General features: G+C 45.9%; 1 protein-coding gene across 2 annotated transcripts in view; it reads left to right on the forward strand.

Moving 5' to 3' along the window:
* The window catches only part of SH2D4B (SH2 domain containing 4B), an 84,818-nt gene that overhangs the window by 26,214 nt on the left and 39,111 nt on the right, over window positions 1-19,493 (forward strand). For both annotated transcript variants that reach the window (XM_046027852.1, XM_046027853.1), the window contains exon 4: window positions 16,009-16,156. In XM_046027852.1, the coding sequence (XP_045883808.1) occupies window positions 16,009-16,156 (148 nt within the window). The remainder of the gene's footprint in view (window positions 1-16,008; window positions 16,157-19,493) is intronic.

Consider the following 19,493-nt stretch of genomic DNA (forward strand, 5'->3'; position numbering starts at 1 on the left):
GATTGACTCCTTAATTTCTCTTTCTTCAGTCTTGTTGTTGGTGTACAGAAATGCAACTGATTTCTGTGCATTGATTTTATATCCTGACACTTTACTGAATTCCTGTACAAGTTCTAGCAGTTTTGGAGTGGAGTCTTTTGGGTTTTCCACATATAGTATCATATCATCTGCGAAGAGTGATAGTTTGACTTCTTCTTTACCAATTTGGATGCCTTTAATTTCTTTTTGTTGTCTGATTGCTGAGGCTAGGACTTCTAGTACTATGTTAAATAGCAGTGGTGATAATGGACATCCCTGCCGTGTTCCTGACCTTAACGGAAAAGCTTTCAGTTTTTCTCCATTGAGAATGATATTTGCGGTGGGTTTTTCATAGATGGCTTTGATAATATTGAGGTATGTGCCCTCTATCCCTACACTTTGAAGAGTTTTGATCAGGAAGGGATGCTGTACTTTGTCAAATGCTTTTTCAGCATCTATTGAGAGTATCATATGGTTCTTGTTCTTTCTTTTATTAATGTGTTCTATCACATTGATTGATTTGCGGATGTTGAACCAACCCTGCAGCCCTGGAATAAATCCCACTTGATCATGGTGAATAATCCTTTTAATGTACTGTTGAATCCTATTGGCTAGTATTTTGGCAAGAATTTTTGCGTCTGTGTTCATCAAGGATATTGGTCTGTAGTTCTCTTTTTTGGTGGGATCCTTGTCTGGTTTTGGGATCAAGGTGATGCTGGCCTCATAAAATTAGTTTGGAAGTTTTCCTTCCATTTCTATTTTTTGGAACAGTTTCAGGAGAATAGGAATTAGTTCTTCTTTAAATGTTTGGTAGAATTCCCCTGGGAAGCCGTCTGGCCCTGGGCTTTTGTTTGTTTGGAGATTTTTGATGACTGTTTCAATCTCCTTACTGGTTATGGGCCTGTTCAGGTTTTCTATTTCTTCCTGGTTCAGTTGTGGTAGTTTATATGTCTCTAGGAATGTATCCATTTCTTCCAGATTGTCCAATTTGTTGGCGTAGAGTTGCTCATAGTATGTTCTTATAATTGTCTGTATTTCTTTGGTGTTAGGTGTGATCTCTCCTCTTTCATTCATGATTTTATTGATTTGGGTCCTTTCTCTTTTCTTTTTGATGAGTCTGGCCAGGGGTTTATCAATCTTATTGATTCTTTCAAAGAACCAGCTCCTAGTTTCATTGATTTTTTCTATTGTTTTTTTGGTTTCTATTTCATTGATTTCTGCTCTGATCTTTATGATTTCTCTTCTCCTGCTGGGTTTAGGGTTTCTTTCTTGTTCTTTCTCCAGCTCCTTTACGCGTAGGGTTAGGTTGTGTACTTGAGACCTTTCTTGTTTCTTGAGAAAGGCTTGTACCGCTATGTATTTTCCTCTCAAGACTGCCTTTGCTGTGTCCCACAGATTTTGAACTGTTGTGTTTTCATTATCATTTGTTTCCATGAATTTTTTCAATTCTTCTTTAATTTCCTGGTTAACCCATTCATTCTTTAGAAGGATGCTGTTTAGTCTCCATGTATTTAGGTTCCTTCCAGCTTTCTTCTTGTGATTGTGTTCTAGCTTCAGAGCATTGTGGTCTGAAAATATGCAGGGAATAATCCTAATCTTTTGATACCGGTTGAGACCTGATTTGTGACCCAGGATGTGATCTATTCTGGAGAAGGTTCCATGTGCACTAGAGAAGAATGTGTATTCTGTTGCTTTGGGATGAAATGTTCTGAATATATCTGTGATGTCCATCTGGTCCAGTGTGTCATTTAAGGCCTTTATTTCCTTGTTGATCTTTTGCTTGGATGATCTGTCCATTTCAGTGAGGGGAGTGTTCAAGTCCCCTACTATTATTGTATTATTATTGATGTGTTTCTTTAATTTTGTTATTAATTGGTTTATATAGTTGGCTGCTCCCACGTTAGGGGCATAGATATTTAAAATTGTTAGATCTTCTTGTTGGACAGACCCTTTGAGTAGGATATAGTGTCCTTCCTCATCTCTTATTATAGTCTTTGGCTTAAAATCTAATTGATCTGATATAAGGATTGCCACCCCAGCTTTCTTCTGATGCCCATTAGCATGGTAAATTGTTTTCCACCCCCTCACTTTAAATCTGGAGGTGTCTTCGCGTCTAAAATGAGTTTCTTGTAGGCAACATACTGATGGGTTTTGTTTTTTTATCCATTCTGATACCCTGTGTCTTTTGATTGGGGCATTTAGCCCATTAACATTCAGGGTAACTATTAAGAGATATGAATTTAGTGCCATTATTAGCCTGTAAGGTGACTGTTACTGTATATTGTCTCTGTACCTTTCTGATCTACTACTTTTAGGCTCTCTCTTTGCTTAGAGGACCCCTTTCAATATTTCCTGTAGAGCTGGTTTGGTGTTTGCAAATTCTTTCAGTTTTTGTTTGTCCTGGAAGCTTTTGATCTCTCCTTCTATTTTCAATGATAGCCTAGCTGGATAGAGTATTCTTGGCTGCATGTTTTTCTTGTTGAGTGCTCTGAATATATCATGCCAGCTCTTTCTGGCCTGCCAGGTCTCTGTGGATAAGTCTGCCGCCAATTTAATATTTTTACCATTGTATGTTACAGACTTCTTTTCTCGGGCTGCTTTCAGGATTTTCTCTTTGTCACTAAGACTTGTAAATTTTACTATTAGGTGACGGGGTGTGGACCTATTCTTGTTGACTTTGAGGGGGGTTCTCTGCATCTCCTGGATTTTGATGCTTGTTCCCTTTGCCATATTAGGGAAATTCTCTCCAATGATTCTCTCCAATAGACCTTCTGCTCCCCTCTCTGTTTCTTCTTCTTCTGGAATCCCAATTATTCTAATGTTGTTTCGTCTTATGGTGTCACTTATCTCTCGAATTCTCCCCTCATGTTCCAGTAGCTGTTTGTCCCTCTTTTGCTCGGCTTCCTTATTCTCTGTCATTTGGTCTTCTATATCACTAATTCTTTCTTCTGCCTCATTTATCCTAGCAGTGAGAGCCTCCATTTTTGATTGCACCTCATTAATAGCTTTTTTGATTTCAACTTGGTTAGATTTTAGTTCTTTAATTTCTCCAGAAAGGGCTTTAATATCTCCAGAGAGGGTTTCTCTAATATCTTCCATGCCTTTTTCGAGCCCGGCTAGAATGTTCAGAATCATCATTCTGAACTCTTGATCTGACATATTACCCATGTCTGTGTTGATTAGGTCCCTAGCCTTCGGTACTGTCTCTTGTTCTTTTGTTTGTGGTGATTTTTTCCGCCTTGTCATTTTGTCCAGATAAGAGGATATGAAGGAGCAAATAAACTACTAAAAGGGTGGCAAAGACCCCGGAAAAATGCGCTGTAACCAAATCAGAAGAGACCCCAAATTGTGGGGGGGAGAAAGGGGATAAAAACAGGTTCTTTCAGAAAGTGGTTGATTTTCTGTTTCTAGAGTTGCTGTTCTTCTTCTCTTCACTCTCCCGTTGGATTTGTAGGTGTTTGCAATGTTTAGATAAGCTATCGAGCTGATCTTCTGCTACCTGATGTAGTCTCAGGCTGCTACTTCTCCGCCATCTTCAGTCGTATCCCCTCTCTTGAGTTTTTAAGGGAAGCAATAGTTACTCTCCAAACCTTTTTTTTAAAGTAATTTCAAATTTGCAGCAAAATTGAAAAAAACGTATTCGTAGAGTTTCCATGAAATTCACCAGTTATTAACATCTTGTCACATTTGCATTGTCTCTTTTCTCCCCTCCTCTAGATCTGCATCTATCTGTACACACATGGACATATACACACACATACACACATATATATTTCTGTCGTGACTGCTACATTGTTTTGTTAAGCAATTTGAAAGGAAGCTGTAGATATCGTAGACTCTAGCCCAGGGCTTACCAAACTCTTTTCTGTAAAGGTCCAGATAGTTAATATTCTAGGTTTTGTCAGCCAAACTCTGTCACAACTACTCAATCAGGCCATCGTAGCACAAAAAGCAGCTGCAGACAATATGTGAGCAAATGGGTGTGGCTGTCTTTTAATAAGACTTTTTTTTTTTAAGATTTTAAAAATTTACTTGACACAGAGAGAGAGAGAGAGCGAGAGAGAGCGAGCGAGCCCGCATGAGGGGGGTGGGGAAGAGCAGGGAGAGAGGGAGAAGAAGAGGCTGGATCCCAGGAGCCCGGGATCATGACCTGAGCCAAAGGCAGATGCTTTACCGAGTCACCCGGAAGCCCGCATAAGACTTTATTGTAAACGATAGACAGAGGGTGGATCTGGAGATTGCTGACTCCCGATCAAACCGTATGTACTTCATTGTGCATCTCCCAAGACCGAGGACTTCTCCCTGTGGAGCCACAACAATCATTGTCACACCTGCTGAAATGAACAGTAATTCCATAGTAGTATAAAAATCCACTCAATCCATAGTGGAGAGGTGTTTACTTAATACGGTTGGATTTTGCGTCCGATTATTTAAGCCTGCTGGAGAAGGCAAGCAATACTTTCTATGTATCGCTAAGAGCAAGAGTTACATAATCTCTTGCTAATCTCTGGCCTCCCTCCGCCCCAGAGGTGAGCTGAGTCCCAGAGGCTGGGAAGGTGGCTTCGTGGAGCTGGTGTTCTGGGGCTCAGTCCACAAGGAGATTACAGAGGGGTTGAATTCCCAGAGATTTTCTGACTGATGATCTCCTTGAGGACCTTGGTGAGAGAGATGATAAATTGTGGGGCGCTCCATGTCGGGGTTCATGTAGAGCTCAGAAAAGCTATGAGGTTCACCAAGGGACCCAAATGCGGGCTTTGGGTGTTATTTATAAGGAAGGCTATGGTAATTATATCTTTTTTTTTTTTTTAAGATTTTATTCATTTACTTGACAGACAGAGATCACAAGCAGGCAGAGAGGCAGGCAGAGAGAGAGGAAGGGAAGAAGGCTCCACGTTGAGCAGAGAGCCCGATGCGGGGCTCGATCCCAGGACCCTGAGATCATGACCTGAGCTGAAGGCAGAGGCCTTAACCCACCGAGCCACCCAGGTGCCCCTATCTTTGTTTTGTTTTAAAAATTAATTAGCTACCTGTGAACGTTCAAACTTGAGTACTCATAGTGAGCCTGATTTGGTGTGTCTGTATTTTGAGGAACCTCAGACATGTGAGTAGCATCTGTGAGGTCCGGGTGGGGCTCCTCAGGGCAGTGTCTGCTAGGAACATCAGCTCATGGACTTGGGGGTGGGCAGGTCCAGGTTTATGTGCTGGGATATTCTCTGGAAATGGGCTGCCCTTGCAGGGTCATGAACTCTTCATCCCAGGTGCTGTTTTAGCATGGGCTGACACAAGACCTGAGAAGCTTCTGTGGTGGACTAAATATGGCTGGTGGCAAATTCTTTGTCACTTCTCTCTTTGAGACATATTTATTTCCCTTCCCTTGAGTCTGCTCTGGCTTTGTGACTAGCTTTGATCTGTAGGGTGCAACCGGAATGACTCAGTGTAACTTTTGAGGACAGGCTAACGGAGATTGGCAGCTTCTGGCCCTCTTGAAATGCTCCCTTTTGGAAGCTGCCCCCCTGAGAAACCCTACAGCCTTCGACTACTGCTCTGTAAGGAAACCCGGGCAAGCCAGGCAGAGAGAAGGGGGCTGTGTGGAGGACACCGAGGCACCAGACACATGAGTGAAATCTTGGTTCTTCTGGTGAATGACCCTAATTAAGTGATTGACCTCAGATGTAACCATGTGGAGCAGAAGGGCCACCCACCAAGCTCTGGACGAATTATTAACCTACAGGACCACAAGCAAATATAATGGTTGTTGTTTTAAGACATTATGCTTTCTGGGAGTTTGTTGCCTGGTAATAGATAATGGGAACACCTCGGTCAAAGCGATTTATGCATTGAACTAGAGATTGGCTCGGATAATTTTCATTGTGTCTTTCAACATCAAGATTCTAGCCGGATGGGAGTCTTGCATGCGGGGATGCATGAACAAAGTTCATTTAATTTCATACATTTTCCCCCCCTTTTCCTGAAAACTTAAGTGCAGGTTGTTTGTGGGGGGGGGGGTGGTGGTGTCATAGTCATGAACTCCTTACTCTCTACAAGCTTACAGGGTGCTGGGGGGGGGGAGAGAGAGACAACTCTGTGGGCACCCCTGAGCCCCCAGCACGCCCGGGAGACTACAGCTGCCCCCCCCTAAAGGAGGCTGGGTGTGAGCAGAGCTGGAAATAGACAGGAGATCCGTGGAATGGTGACTGGTCTGGTGCGGGGAGGGAAAAGAGCACATGATGGGGGAAGCCAGACAGGAACCTGGCAAGGTAGGCTGTGGGGCCCTTGGATGCTATGATCAAGGGGCATATGGTTGTCTGTGGGCAGAGCATCGCTGTGAGGATCTGGATACAGAGGGACATGGGTCGAGCCACCTCTATGGGAATGACTGATGGTGGCCCCGGTGTGATTCCAGTGAGGAATGCGTTGGGGGAGGCAGGGGCCAGTGAGGGGATTGTTGCAGTCATCACAGTGGTCACTGAGGAGTCTGATGATGGCGAGATTCAAGGGGATGGACACAGAGAAACAGGGGAGGCAAAATCAGCAGGGCTTGGTGTCAATTAGATGCTGGGATGAGGGAGCGGAAGAGCAAAGGCACCTGAACTCAGGCTGAGGAGTAGGGAGGAGGGCTACCCGGTGCAGAGGTGAGCTGGGAAGAGGGGGTAGGCTTGAGGGGCAGAGAATGTGCTAGCTGGGCCCAGGGTTTCGTGTTTTGTGCCACCAGAAGCAGATATTGGGGTGGAGGTTGGAGGAGGGGGGAAGCTGGACGGGAGGGCGGCTGGTGGAGGGGGCACGGGCTGCCTATGTCCAGGATGCAGGCAGGTTCTGTGAATTCTCGTCATAGGAAAGATAAGAGTGAGAATTCCTTTGAGATGGGGGGGTGGGAATTCCAGAATCTTGTGTAAGGTTAAAGAGGGAACTTCAAAATAGAAGATACAGACAGTTGAAACCTGTTTTTAAAAACCATTCTGTTGTGTCTGGTGCCTTTTGAATGCAATTTACATGCCTATGAAAGTGTTCCTGTAGAAAGAAAGGGGATCCCGAGGCCAGACAGAATTTGCATATTTTCTCTGCTTTCTTAACTCTTCAGACTGCTTTTGGCTGCTTCTGCCTTCACTTAAGACCACAGAACACTGACGATAAGGCTCCTGCTCTCTCCCTCTGTCTTAGTCTCCCGCCCTTCCCTGGGCGGCTGATAAAGAGCATACACGGTTGATGCAATTTACATTGTACTCTGATTTTGCACCATTTCCCATTCAAGGCCACTCATTCTCTTTTTGTTTTTTCCTCTGTTAAGGCTGGAGTTCCTCTTGGCCCTTCAGGACATTTTGTACGACAATAGAAACAATCCCTACCTAATTTCCAATAGGATTATCAGTGGCGGGGACAAGTTGCCCTTTTCAGTTTTTTCTTGAGAATGGGAGGCTTGATCTCAGTTTCTCTTGGATGAGGCTGGTATCAGCAAGACAACAAGATGCCATTTACCCTTCCCCTCTCACGGTCATCACAAACCCTGTTAACCTCTTTTTGTTCGTTAGTTCCTTCACTCCTCCAGTCAGTGTTTCGGAGTTCCTGCTCTCTGCTGGCCCCCGTGCGAGGGGCTGTCGGTGGGAGAATGACAGACACAGGCATGGCCCTGCCTTCTTGGGTACATCATCTCGAAAAGCGAGATGGTATTATTCGGGCCAGAGGAGCAAGTGAAGGGGCTCGGGACAGCCCTTCTGCCTCCAGAAAGTGCCACTTAGCCCTGTAGGCTATTTCGAGCTGAAGGCAGTTGAAACCCTGGGAGATCCAGGACACTATTGCCCCACCCTCTAACTATATAGAAGAATCTAAACGGGGCATCTTTTCCAGAATGGGGGTTATTAACAGAGATACGTTTGATCCGAGTGACCCAGCTGTATGGCCCAGTAAACATCAAATTCCCAAACACCGGCTCTTCTCTTTAGTGCCCTGTGAATTGCATTCCTTTCTTTTGAAATCCCAGATGCCTACTCCCCGTCTCCGAAGCTCAGGATGACACATAGCCCTCCTTTTGCCCGACGGTCTTCCGTACCTGCGTGCTTTCCTCGTACGTACACTATGACGTCTGATTTTCTCCGGTGAATCTGACTCCCGTCCATCTGATTCTTGGTCCAGCTAAAAGGACCCTTGAAGGGGACAGGAATTCTTGCTCCCTAGCACAACACAAATGACTGTGCCTTCCAGAAAAGCATCTGTCTCTGTGACAGTTTCCGCAGGGGTGAGGCGTGGGCTCCCGCGTTGTGATGTTACCAATGGCTTATCAGGAGAAGGGGATTGAATAAGGCAGCCGGCTCCCAGGGCTTTGGGCCTGCCAGAAAAGGGCATCGAGTCCTGAGGTAGGAGAAGGGAGTGTTTGCCGATCTGCCGCGTCGCGGCGTTGGCCTGTGGCGACCACACTTAAAGATGGACTTTTCATCAGGGCTCGCAGAGGAGCCAGAAGATTCTGAGAGGACCGCAGCACAAGTTTTTCCAGGCAATTTCAGCTGTGAGGGGTGAGGCATTTCAGCAAGCCCTGGAGGGAAAGATGCAATGCTCTTTATCTGCAGCTGCAAAATGTTTTCTTTTGTTGTCCCCGGCCCTGTGAGCAGCTTGTCTTTGTCACAGTAAGTGGCTGGTTATTTTCCTCAGAGATGGAGGAGGCGGCAGGCTCCTGGCTCCCAGCGTGCTATTCACTCTCCAAAGAGGATTGAGTGAACAGTGTGATTCTGCCATTTATTGATTTATTTATTCGTAGGTAGTCCCCCCCCCAACTTTACTGAGCTACAATTTCCAAATAAAAATTGTAAATATTGAAGGTGTACAATGTTTTAGTATATGTAGACATGGCAAAATGTTGACCATAATCAAGATAATGAGCACATCTGTCACCTTACCTAGTGACCTTATTTGTGTGTGGCAGGAACACTTAAGATCCATTCCTTTAGCAAATTTTGAGTACACAGTACAATATTAACTACAGGCACCATGCAGAAAATCCAGAATGGGGGCGCCTGGGTGGCTCAATGGGTTAAAGCCTCTGCCTTCGGCTTAGGTCACGATCTGAGGGTCCTGGGATCGAGCCCCGCATCGGGCTCTCTGCTCCGCAGGGAGCCTGCTTCCTCCTCTCTCTCTGCCTGCCTCTCTACCTCCTTGTGATCTCCGTCTGTCAAATAAATAAATAAAATCTTTAAAAAAAAAAAATCCGGAATGTATTCGTCCTGCATAACTGTAACTTTGTATCTGTTTGCCAAACACAACCCAAGTGTCTGGTGACCAGTGAACGGATAAATAAACTGGTGTGTGTACATTGTGTGTGTGTGTGTATATACACACATAATGTAATGTATATATTATGATGTATGTATATATATTATGTATTATATATAATATATGAAATGAATGTTATTCAGTCTTAATAAAGAAGGACACCATGCCATTTCTGACAACACGGATGAACTTGGAGAGCATTATGCCAAGTGTTAGTCATGACCCTTCTCTGGGGTGGCGTCTCCCTGTGATGGGCTGAACCGTGTCACCCGCAAATTTCTATGTTAAAGACCTAACCTCCACCACCTCAGAATCTAAGTGTATGTGGCAGTAAGGTCTTTAGAAATGTCATAAGTTAAGAAGAGGTCTTCATGGTGGGCCCTGATTCAGCATGACTGGTGTCTTTAGAAGAAGAGGAAATTCGGACACAGACGTGTATACACAGAGGACGGGATATGTGAGACATGGGGAGAGGAAGGTCTATCTACAAAGCAAAGAGAGAAGCCTCAGAAGAAACCCACCCTGCCTCTATAGTTACGGCCTCCGTAGCTCATACATGTCTGTGGTTTCAGCCTCCTGGTCTGTGGCAGCCTGAGCAAGCCAGTATACTCCTCCTCTGTACCGGAAAGTAGGACTGGGGGTTGAAGTCCCTATGGCTCTGACAGGCCTTGGCTGGTGGTATTTTCCCTGAGACCTGCTCCTTCCTGGAAGACCCACCCTGGGCAGGTGCCAGCTCTGAAGAGTCAGGGTAGGCGCTGTCTTGGTTGGTGCCCCATGTATTGGGCGATGTGACAACCTGGGTCGGAGATGAGGGAGCTGAGGGGGAGGCGGCGGGCATGGGAAACCCGCTGTATACACTGCGGTGCTGGGCCAGGGTGGGGCGAGTTTTTTGCTCTGCTGAGATGCTGGTGATTGCCAAAGGTGAGCTTTTTTTCATGGCTTCAGGCTAAAACTTCTGCTTTGGAGTCACATGGACTTTGGTTCCAATTTTGCATCTGTCACCAACTCTCAGCGCTAGCATTATCCATCTGAGCCCATGTCCTTCCTGACCCCACGTTCCCCTCCACCTGCTGCTCCCTATCTCTGCTCCTGTCTTCAGAAGATGTCCCCAGGGCACCTGGGTGGCTCAGTGGGTTAAAGCCTCTGCCTTCGGCTCAGGTCATGATCCCAGGGTCCTGGGATCCGGCCCCGCATCGGGCTCTCTGATAGGCAGGGAGTCTGCTTCCCCCGCCCCCATGCCTGCCTCTCTGCCTACTTGTGATCTGCCTGTCAAATAAATAAATAAAATCTTAAAAAAAAAAAATGAAGATGTCCCCAGAGGCCTGTCTGCCATCATTTCCACTCCCTCCTCCACGCCTCCTGGTTGGCTGCCCCTCCACCCTTCTGGGTAGTCACCCTTCACGTCCTGAGGCCACGACCTTGTCCCTTGTTTCTTCTCTGTCCTTATCTTCTGTGACTCTTGGGGCCGGCAGCTCAGTGTACCACTCCCTTTTTCTTGAAACAGTCTTTTTCTTGGCTTCCCCAGTGGATACCACCCTTTCTGGGTTTTTAGCTTATCTGTTGGCCTTCCTTCTCCGCCTCCTTTCCTGGCTCCGGCTCTTTCTCTCGACTTTTAAATGATGGAGTGGCCCAAGACACTCTGGTTGTTCTCTCGCTGTCTTTATTGTTATTGTTGAAGTGTAATTGACATACAGCCTTATATGCGTTTCGGGTGTGCAACTTAGTGGCTCAACAATTCTCTGTATTACACCATGCTCACCACGGTGATTGCAGTCACCCACCGTCTATCCCCCTACAACATTATTACAGTTTTATTGACTATATTCCCTATGCTCCACTTTATTTACCGTACCTTATTTCTGGTGGTTTCCTCTGGCTCTGCATTCTTTCTCTCAGTGATAGCATTAGGTCCTGTGGCTGAGAAACATCATCCCCATACAGATGACTTCTGAGCCGTATCTTCAGCTGAACTTGCCCTTCAGCCCCAGGCTCATGCATCCCTGTGCTAATGGCAGGCCTCGGGGATGTCAGACGGCATCGAACTCATCCAATATAGAGCTTTGACTTTTCTTCTTCCAACCACAGTGGGTGATTCTGTACTCAAACATGCCAAGCCCATTTACAATGCCGGGTCCATCGTACTTGTGGTTTTCTCTGTGTGGAAATTTCTTCTCCCCGATACTCACTTACTGGCGTTCTTCCTTACTGGTCAGTTGTCAGATCACATCGACCCTTCTGAGAGGACTTCTGGTCACTCAGCCGAAAGTGGCCTTCTAAGTTCTCTCTGTCCTTTCCCCTGTTTTAATTCTGTGCACACTGGTTATTATTTTCTGGTATTTCCTGATGATTATTTGTCTGGTGTGTCTCACCTCTGGAAAGGCAAGCACCAGGTGGGGCCTGCGTGTGTCTTGGCCACTGCTGTGTCCCCAGAGCCCAGCACAGGCCTGAGCCTCTGTGTGCCCTGGAAGTATTTGGTGACTGACCACATGAAGCCATTCACCTTCTCTTGTCCTCATGCCCAGCTCTTGAGAGCGACTCATTAGGAAGTGGGAATTTTGCCTATTCTTTTGGACTAAAAAATTGATTGTTGAATTAGAAGAAAATCCTTAATCTATATTGTTTTGGAAGAAACAAAAAAAATTGTCTTTTTTACTAAATGAAGGATTAAAAACTCAGTTACCTCCTCCCCACCAGATTCTTGTTGATCCATTTAAATAGTAGCAAAGGACTGAAAAAGTTCCAAGCACCAGGAGAAAGAAAACGAGAAGCAGGAACAGATAAGAAAATGCTTGCCGAGGTTTGGAGGCTGGAAGACAGAATGGTGAAGGGTTCAAGTGCGGTGCCTGCAGGACGGGGGCAGGGGGGAGCTGGCTTAGCCTGGGTTCCCATGGGCTTGGGACCTGGGGGCACCAGGGACTGTGAAGCTGAGAGCTCAGGTTGGCGACCAGTTTCTCCGTGGAATGGCTGGACTCTCACGTCGCCACTTTTACCCATTTCTCCCAGGCTACTGGATCCTTCTCTCTGAAGAGGAGATGGGGAGTGGGCAGAGGCTCAGAGCTCAGTGTGTCAGGCCGAGTGGAGAGAGCAGGCAAGGGGCAGATGGGAAACAGGAGGATTAAGGAAAGATCTTCGTTTTACCAATGAGTAGCCACAGCAGTCGGATCTGCAGCTTAGGTTGTCTCTGGGATGCACAGGGCCAGCAAGTATTTTTGCATGGTGTCCTTGTTTAGCACGAATTAGCAATTTGAGCTGCATGAAATCAGGCTGTTAGGTCTTTTCTGGTCACCCAGTCTCATGCAATGCTGAGATAAAAATATGGTCCGGCTGGCAGGGTTCATTGGCTTGCTAAGCCACGCCCCTGGAACTGTGGACTGGCCACTGGACTCCAGGATGGTTCCTTAAATAGGAGTCCTGGAGCTCCCGGGGGCATGTGGTTAACCACTTTCATGAAGGAGAGGGTCAGAGAGCACCCAAGGAGGAGAAACAAGAGACTAAGGCTCATGCGGGAAGTGGTCTGGCCTTTGGGTAGCTTACCTGGTGACCACTGCTGCCAATCCCAGGGGGACTTTCTGGGGCCCCCTCCTGGGAGACACCTGTGGGGGATGCTTACAAAGAAAGCATTTCAAACATGGTGTTCCTATGTAATGTGGGGCACAAACTAAGGGTTCCTGCCTGCTGCCTGCCTTCCCCACAGACTTCGGAAGGCTGCTGCTCAGACTCCACCGAAGGAGGACAGAGGAGAAGAGACGGAATTATCTCAGACAAAGGACGGGAGTACTGAGTATTTGCCTTAGTGAAATAGCTGATTCCTCATCCAGTCATCCATTCCCCTCCCACGGAAGTCCTGTCTACACACTCTTGAGTCTCATTCGGATAGTTATTTTCTGCTTGAATATGGACCTCCAGGAGACATCAGACATTGGAAGAAAGCCTCCAACACCAATGACAGGCAACACATATAACATACTTTGATGGGAAGAGAAAAGCCCCAAACAGAGGAAATAGATGTAAATCAGAACATGGGGTGGGGGGAGAAAGCTCTAAAATCCTCGGAGACGGAACATTACACTCTCGAAACCAGGACAGGGGGCAGTGAAGCAAAAAGGAGCAAGCAAAGAAGAAGGAGGGCTTGGGAATTATAAATGCGATGCTGCAGTGAAAAATGTAACCGTAGGTTTAGACAATAAAATCAGTGAATCAGTCAGGAAGTAGAAGAGCCAAGGCAGGAGAGAGAAAGTAAGAGAGAAGTGCTGAGCCCCCTAGAGGACCAAGTCACGGAGTCCAGCATTTGACAAACAGGAATTCTAGAAAGAAAAACAATGAGAGGAGAAGAAGTTACCTAAGAAATTCTAAGCCAAAGTGTATTAAACTGGAAAGATCTGAGACTTGGGGCAGAAAGCTTCTTGAGCGCCCAGCACAATCGATGAAGGAAAATCCCCGCCAAGGCCCATCATTGAACAATGTTCAGAATATCAGCGATAAAGAGAAAACTTAATAGCTCATGCAGAAGATTGAAAATCCGAGTGGTAGGATTGGATGCTAGGAAGCAAAGTCTTCCAAATTCTGCTTTAGGAAAGTGATTTTTAATTAAATTCTATGCTCAGCCAAATTAGTGTTTGTTTGTTTGTTTTAAAGATTTTATTTATTTATTCGACAGAGAGAGACCACAAGTAGGCAGAGAGGCAGGTAGAGATGGGGGTGGGTTGGGGTGGGGGGGAAGCAGGCTCCCTGCTGAGCACAGAGCTCAACATGGGGCTCAATCCCAGGACCCTGAGATCATGATCTGAGCTGAAGGCAGAAGCTTAACCCACTGAGCCACCGAGGTGCCCTCAAACTAGTGGTTCTATCTGAAGGAATCATATAGATGTTTTTAGACAAGACTTAGAGAGTGTCTCTCTGACACTTTCTGACACTCAGGTGTCCCTACCTGAGAAGTCCTGCTAGCTATGCTTTTGCAAAATGATGAAATGGCCTGCCCCCCCCCCAAAAAAAAACAAAAAACAAAAAATCCCTGGAACAAAGAAATAAGAGCTTCAACTCGGGGAGGGCTGAGAAATGAGTCCTCTGGTGGCTGGATGGGCAGGAGGCCCAGGTAACAAGAGATGGGAGAAGAAAGAAGGTTGGCATCTGGGGACGGTGGGGACACTTGAAAAAAGCTAACTGCAGCTTACCTGTTATAATACTAAATACAGGGAAAGATTTACAGTAAATCTTAGAGAAGTTGGAAGAATTCAATATGCAACTTCAGGATAAAACAATTATAAAGTCAAGAAAGAAAAAGCCGTCATACTACCATATTTTACTGAATATAAGATGCCTTATTAAGTATTGATTTATTAATCATTATTTAAGAAGAAAGAAGAAACCATTGCCAATTAAAAAGGCAACTTGCAAGTCATGAGACATACCTGTGTTTCAGAGATACAAGTTACAAAATGTAGGAAGTTTGTAGGAAGTTACAAAATGTACTTCTTATAATTGGTGCAGTGAACCATATTTATACCAATTATTGATTTCACGGCAAATTGTGATGTTGACGGGGTAAGAGTGAAGAGAGGAAAAGTCTGGGCGTGTACCCACGAGCCAAACATAATTGCCACGTACTCATGTACCGAAGAAGAAAGGCAGTAGTGTCTAGAATGGGTAAAATGTTTCGTGCGTGATTCAGAGATGTCACCACATGAGGGACAGCTGAAATAATCGAGAGTGATGGCCTCTGGGGCTGGGTGAGGTGGAGTGGTTTGGAGTGAAGTGGTCTGGAGAATTGTTGGTGTTGAAAATGAGCCTTTGGCATATAATGCACATCTGACCCCTGTGGGGTTACTCTGATGTGAACAAAAGTAGAGGGAAACACACACACACACACACACATGCACACACACAGCCTTTCTGGAACTTCAAAGTGGGACAGTTGGAGACGTGGGCCCCCCCGAACCTGCTTGTCTTGGAAATATCTTTTTTTTTTTTTTTTAAGATTTTATTTATTTATTTGACAGAGATCACAAGTAGGCAGAGAGGGAGGTGGGGGGGCGGATAGGCTCCCCGATGAACAGAGAGCCCACTGTGGGGCTCGATCCCAGGACCCTGAGATCATGACCTGAGCCGAAGGCAGAGCCTTAGCCCACTGAGTCACCCAGGTGCCTCCCCTTTTTAAAAGATTTTATTTATTTGTCTTGGAAATATCTTATCCAGACAGAAGGTTAAGACATGATCATAGCCTGCTTAACTGGCCTCCAGAAGGAGTGGTACCTGCCCTCCCTCTCCCCCAGAAGGCAAGTGTGGCCAAGGATGGCCCAGTGTCCTCTTATCTTTACAGGAAGCTTTGGAGTCTACAAGTTATTTCTCGTGTATTTTCTTTAAAGATTCATTTATTTAGTTTAAGCGGGAGGGGCAGAGGGGGAGAGGGAGAGAATCTCAAGCAAACCCCCACTGAGTGTGGAGCCCAACAACACAGGGCTGATAGCATGACCCTGAGATCAGGACCTGAGCTGAAACCAAGAGCCGGTAGTTTAACCAGCTGAGCCACCCAGGCATCCCTGTTCCCCCCATTTTAACCTGTCTGATCCTTACCACAGCCCCGATCAGGCCTGCCCATGGTCATCTCCTGCGTCAGAGACCTCACCTGAGCCAGCACTGGCCCACCACACCCCGCGACAGCACAGCCCCGCCCCAGGGCCACGGCAGCACTTCTCTCTGGTGACTTAACGTCGTTCTGTCCCCATTATGTCTTAGAGGAAAGAGGAAGAGGAGAGGAAGCGAGGAGAGGAGCAGATTCGCCTCCAGGAAGAGCAGAGGGCAAAGGAGCTCTACTGGACCCTGAAGCAGGCCCAGCTGCAGAGCCACGCCAGCGAGAGCGAGGAGCGCGAGTGGGAGGAACAGCGTGAGTAGCGCAGTCTGCCTCCCTGCCCACCCTCCTCCCACGTGTGCGTGCCCCGTCATCCTTCCGGTTCACGCGTTCGGGCCGCAGGCCTTCACCCAGACCAGCCGTGCTCGGGCCCTGCCAAGGACCCAGAGGGTGAGGGCTCCACCCGCCAGGAGCTTACTTATGTGCCCGTAGAGGAGATTTCTTACACTAAAAAAGAAAACCCTGCACTGACTGCGTTACCAATCTTTCACTGGTTGTGCTAAGCGCTGGGCTCCCAGGTATGAGGGATCACAGTGCTTGTCTTGGAGGAGACGGACATGCAGCCTCCCGGCTTTGAGGGAGAAAGTGCCAGTACCGTTGGAGTACAGAGTGGCTATCCCGGTGGGCTTCCGGAGGCGGCGTGAGAGGAAGCGAAGCTTCATGGGGGCACAGGAAAAACAGGCCACGAGATGGGAGAGGGAGAGGGCGCTCAAGACAGAGGCCTCAGCACACTCTACTTAAGGGCATGGTGATGGGAATGGGATGGGCTTAGGAAGGCGGAGGTGAATGGGGCGGGCTACAAAGGCTACAAAGCTTGGAGGGTGTCACCTGGAGAAAAGTTAAGGGCAGGGGAAGAGGGAAGGCAGAAGCAGATTTGAAGGATGTGTTTCAGTGTGTGCTGGGCTTCGTTTGAGTCAGGTCTGGTGACACCTGGATCATATGGATAGTGTGGAAATGACGACCTTGCCCTAAGAAGTTTTTACCCATGGGGGTAGGGCACACCCAGCAGGGCTACACTGGGAACACCAGGAGGAGGGAACCGGGGGACAGTGCGGGCAGGAGTCTTTCTTGTGGTTTGCTTGGGGCAGGTGAGGCCAGGCAGGGTCAGCAGGTGTAGGATTGGCTGGTTTGAATAATGTCTGTAGGCTCCGGGGCACAGGGGCTCTTGAGTTGTCTGACGCCTGGCCCTGGGGTGATGAGGGCAGGTGGACAGTGCCCCAGACAGTGAGAACTAGATAGAGGAAGTGATTCGAAGATTTTGGATTGGCTGGTTCGCAAGTGAAAGGCACACCTGCGGGCGAGTCCTTTAACATCTTTAGGAACTGGCCAATCCTGGGAGGGCAAGTGTCTCTCTTGGCTGAGCCAGGTCCCGGAGGTCAAAACATGGAGAAAATAAAAAGGCATGGTTCATGCAGGTGGTCAGCGGGACACTTGTAAAAGTGGGTTTGGAGGTGAGAGAGAGAGGATGAAGCTGTGGCAGTGGTGTCCCTGAGAGACGACTGGAACCAGGGCCAGGGCCAGGGGAGCACAGAGGCTGCATGACTTCCACTCGCCAGCCCTCTGGTCCTCAGCCTTTCTCAACCACAGGCCAGATTCACTCAACAGACTTGAAAAAAAAAAATTGAAAGACAATTCACATAACATAAAATTCATCCTTTTAAAGTGGACAGTTTCCCTTTTATGGCTGAGTAAGGCTCTTGTGTAGGCATGGACCACCACTTTATCTGTTCATTAGTTGATGGACCTTTGAGTTGTTTCCACTTTGGGGCTATTACGAATAATGAATAATGTTGATCTAAACTTTTTTTTTGGGGTTCTTGAATATGTGTTTTTTACGGAAAAAAATCATTCCTAAATTAGCAGACAGAAATGTACAAATTCATGGGTAAATAATGTAATGACGAAGGACTATTTTCTCTTTTTTTCGAAGGACTGTTTTTGTGAAAAATGTTTTGAGTGTTTTTAAAACAGCATTAGATTTCAGTGCAAAAATGTACCCCCTAGCACCTTTTAGAACATAAGTGCAAGCTCAAAAAAACAGCGGTGGAAGGAAGTTAGCTACGTTCCGTGCCATTGTCCATGGTTCCGTCTCCACAAGCACTGTATGAGGGTTCTAAGTTCTTCCCATCCTTACCGATGCTTGGTATCTTTTGTCTTTTTGATAATAGATGTCCTAACAGGTGTGAGGTGATGTCTCCTTGTGGCTTTGATTTGCATTTCTCTGGTGATTAATAATGTTGAGCACTTTTTCATGTACCTGCTGGTCATCTGTAGGTCCTTTTGAAAAAATGTCTATTTGGGTCCTTTGCCCATTTTAAAAAATGGGTTATTTTTTTTGGCTATTGAGTTGTATGGACTCCTATATATTTTGGATGTTAACCACTTATCAGATATGTGGTTCACAAATATTTTCTTCTAGTCCGCAAGTTGCCCTCTTGTTTTGTTGATGATTTCCTTTACTGTGCAGAAGGCTTTTAATTTGACATAATCTCACCTGTTAGTATTTTTGTTTTTGGTGTCATATCCAAAAACACATCGCCAAGACTAGTGTCAAGGAGCTTTTTTCCTATGTTTTCTTCCCGGTGTTTTATAGTTTCAGGTCTTATATTTAAGTCTTTAATCCATTTTGAATTGGTTTTTGTGTTTGCTAGGAGGTAAGTGTCCAATTTCATTCTTTCGCATGTGGATATCCAGTTTTCCCAGTGCCACCATTTTTCTGATGAGACTGTCTTTCCCCATTGTGTATTCTTGGTGCCTTTGTTGAACATTATTTGACTATGTATGTGTAAGTTTATTTCTGAGCCCTGTATTTTTTTCCTGTATTTTTTCCATTGTTTTGGTTACTATAGCTTTGTAATATAATTTGAAATTAGGTGAGATGCTACTAGCTTTGTTCTTCTTGTTCAAGATTGCTTTAGCTGTTCAGAATCTTTTGTGATTCCCAACAGATTTTAGGATTATGATTTTTTCTATTATCTCTGAAAAATGCCATTGGAAATTTAATAGGGATTGCATTGAATCTGTACATTGCTTTGAGTCGTATGTATATTTTAACAATATCAGTTCTTCCAATCTATGAACATAGGATATATTTCCATTTATTTGTGACTTCTTTAACTTCTTTCATCAATGTCTTAAAGTTTTTAGTGTCCTGGTCTTTTGTCTCCTTGGTTAAATTTACTGCTAAGTATTTTATTCTTTTTTTTCCCTTTCCAAGTTTTTATTTAAACTCCAGTTAGTGTGGTGCCTGGGTGGCACAGTTGGTTAGGCATCTAGCTCTTGTTTTTGCTCAGGTCATGATTTCAGGGTCCTGGGCTTGAGCCCTGCATTGGTCTCCATGCTCAGTGTACACTCTCTTGAGATTTTCTCTCTCCTCCCTCTGCCCCTCCCCTTCATGCTGTTTCTCCCTTTCTCTCTCTCAAATAAATAAATAAAACCTTGAAAAATAAATTCCCATTAGTTAACATACAGTGTAATACTAGTTTCACTTGTGGAATTTAGTGTTTCATCATTTACATATAACACCCAATGCTCATCGCAAGTGTCCTCCTCAACACCCATCATCTATTTCACCCATCCTGATGCTGTTATG

Source organism: Meles meles, chromosome 13, assembly GCF_922984935.1.
Source record: "Meles meles chromosome 13, mMelMel3.1 paternal haplotype, whole genome shotgun sequence".
Classification (NCBI taxonomy): domain Eukaryota; kingdom Metazoa; phylum Chordata; class Mammalia; order Carnivora; family Mustelidae; genus Meles; species Meles meles.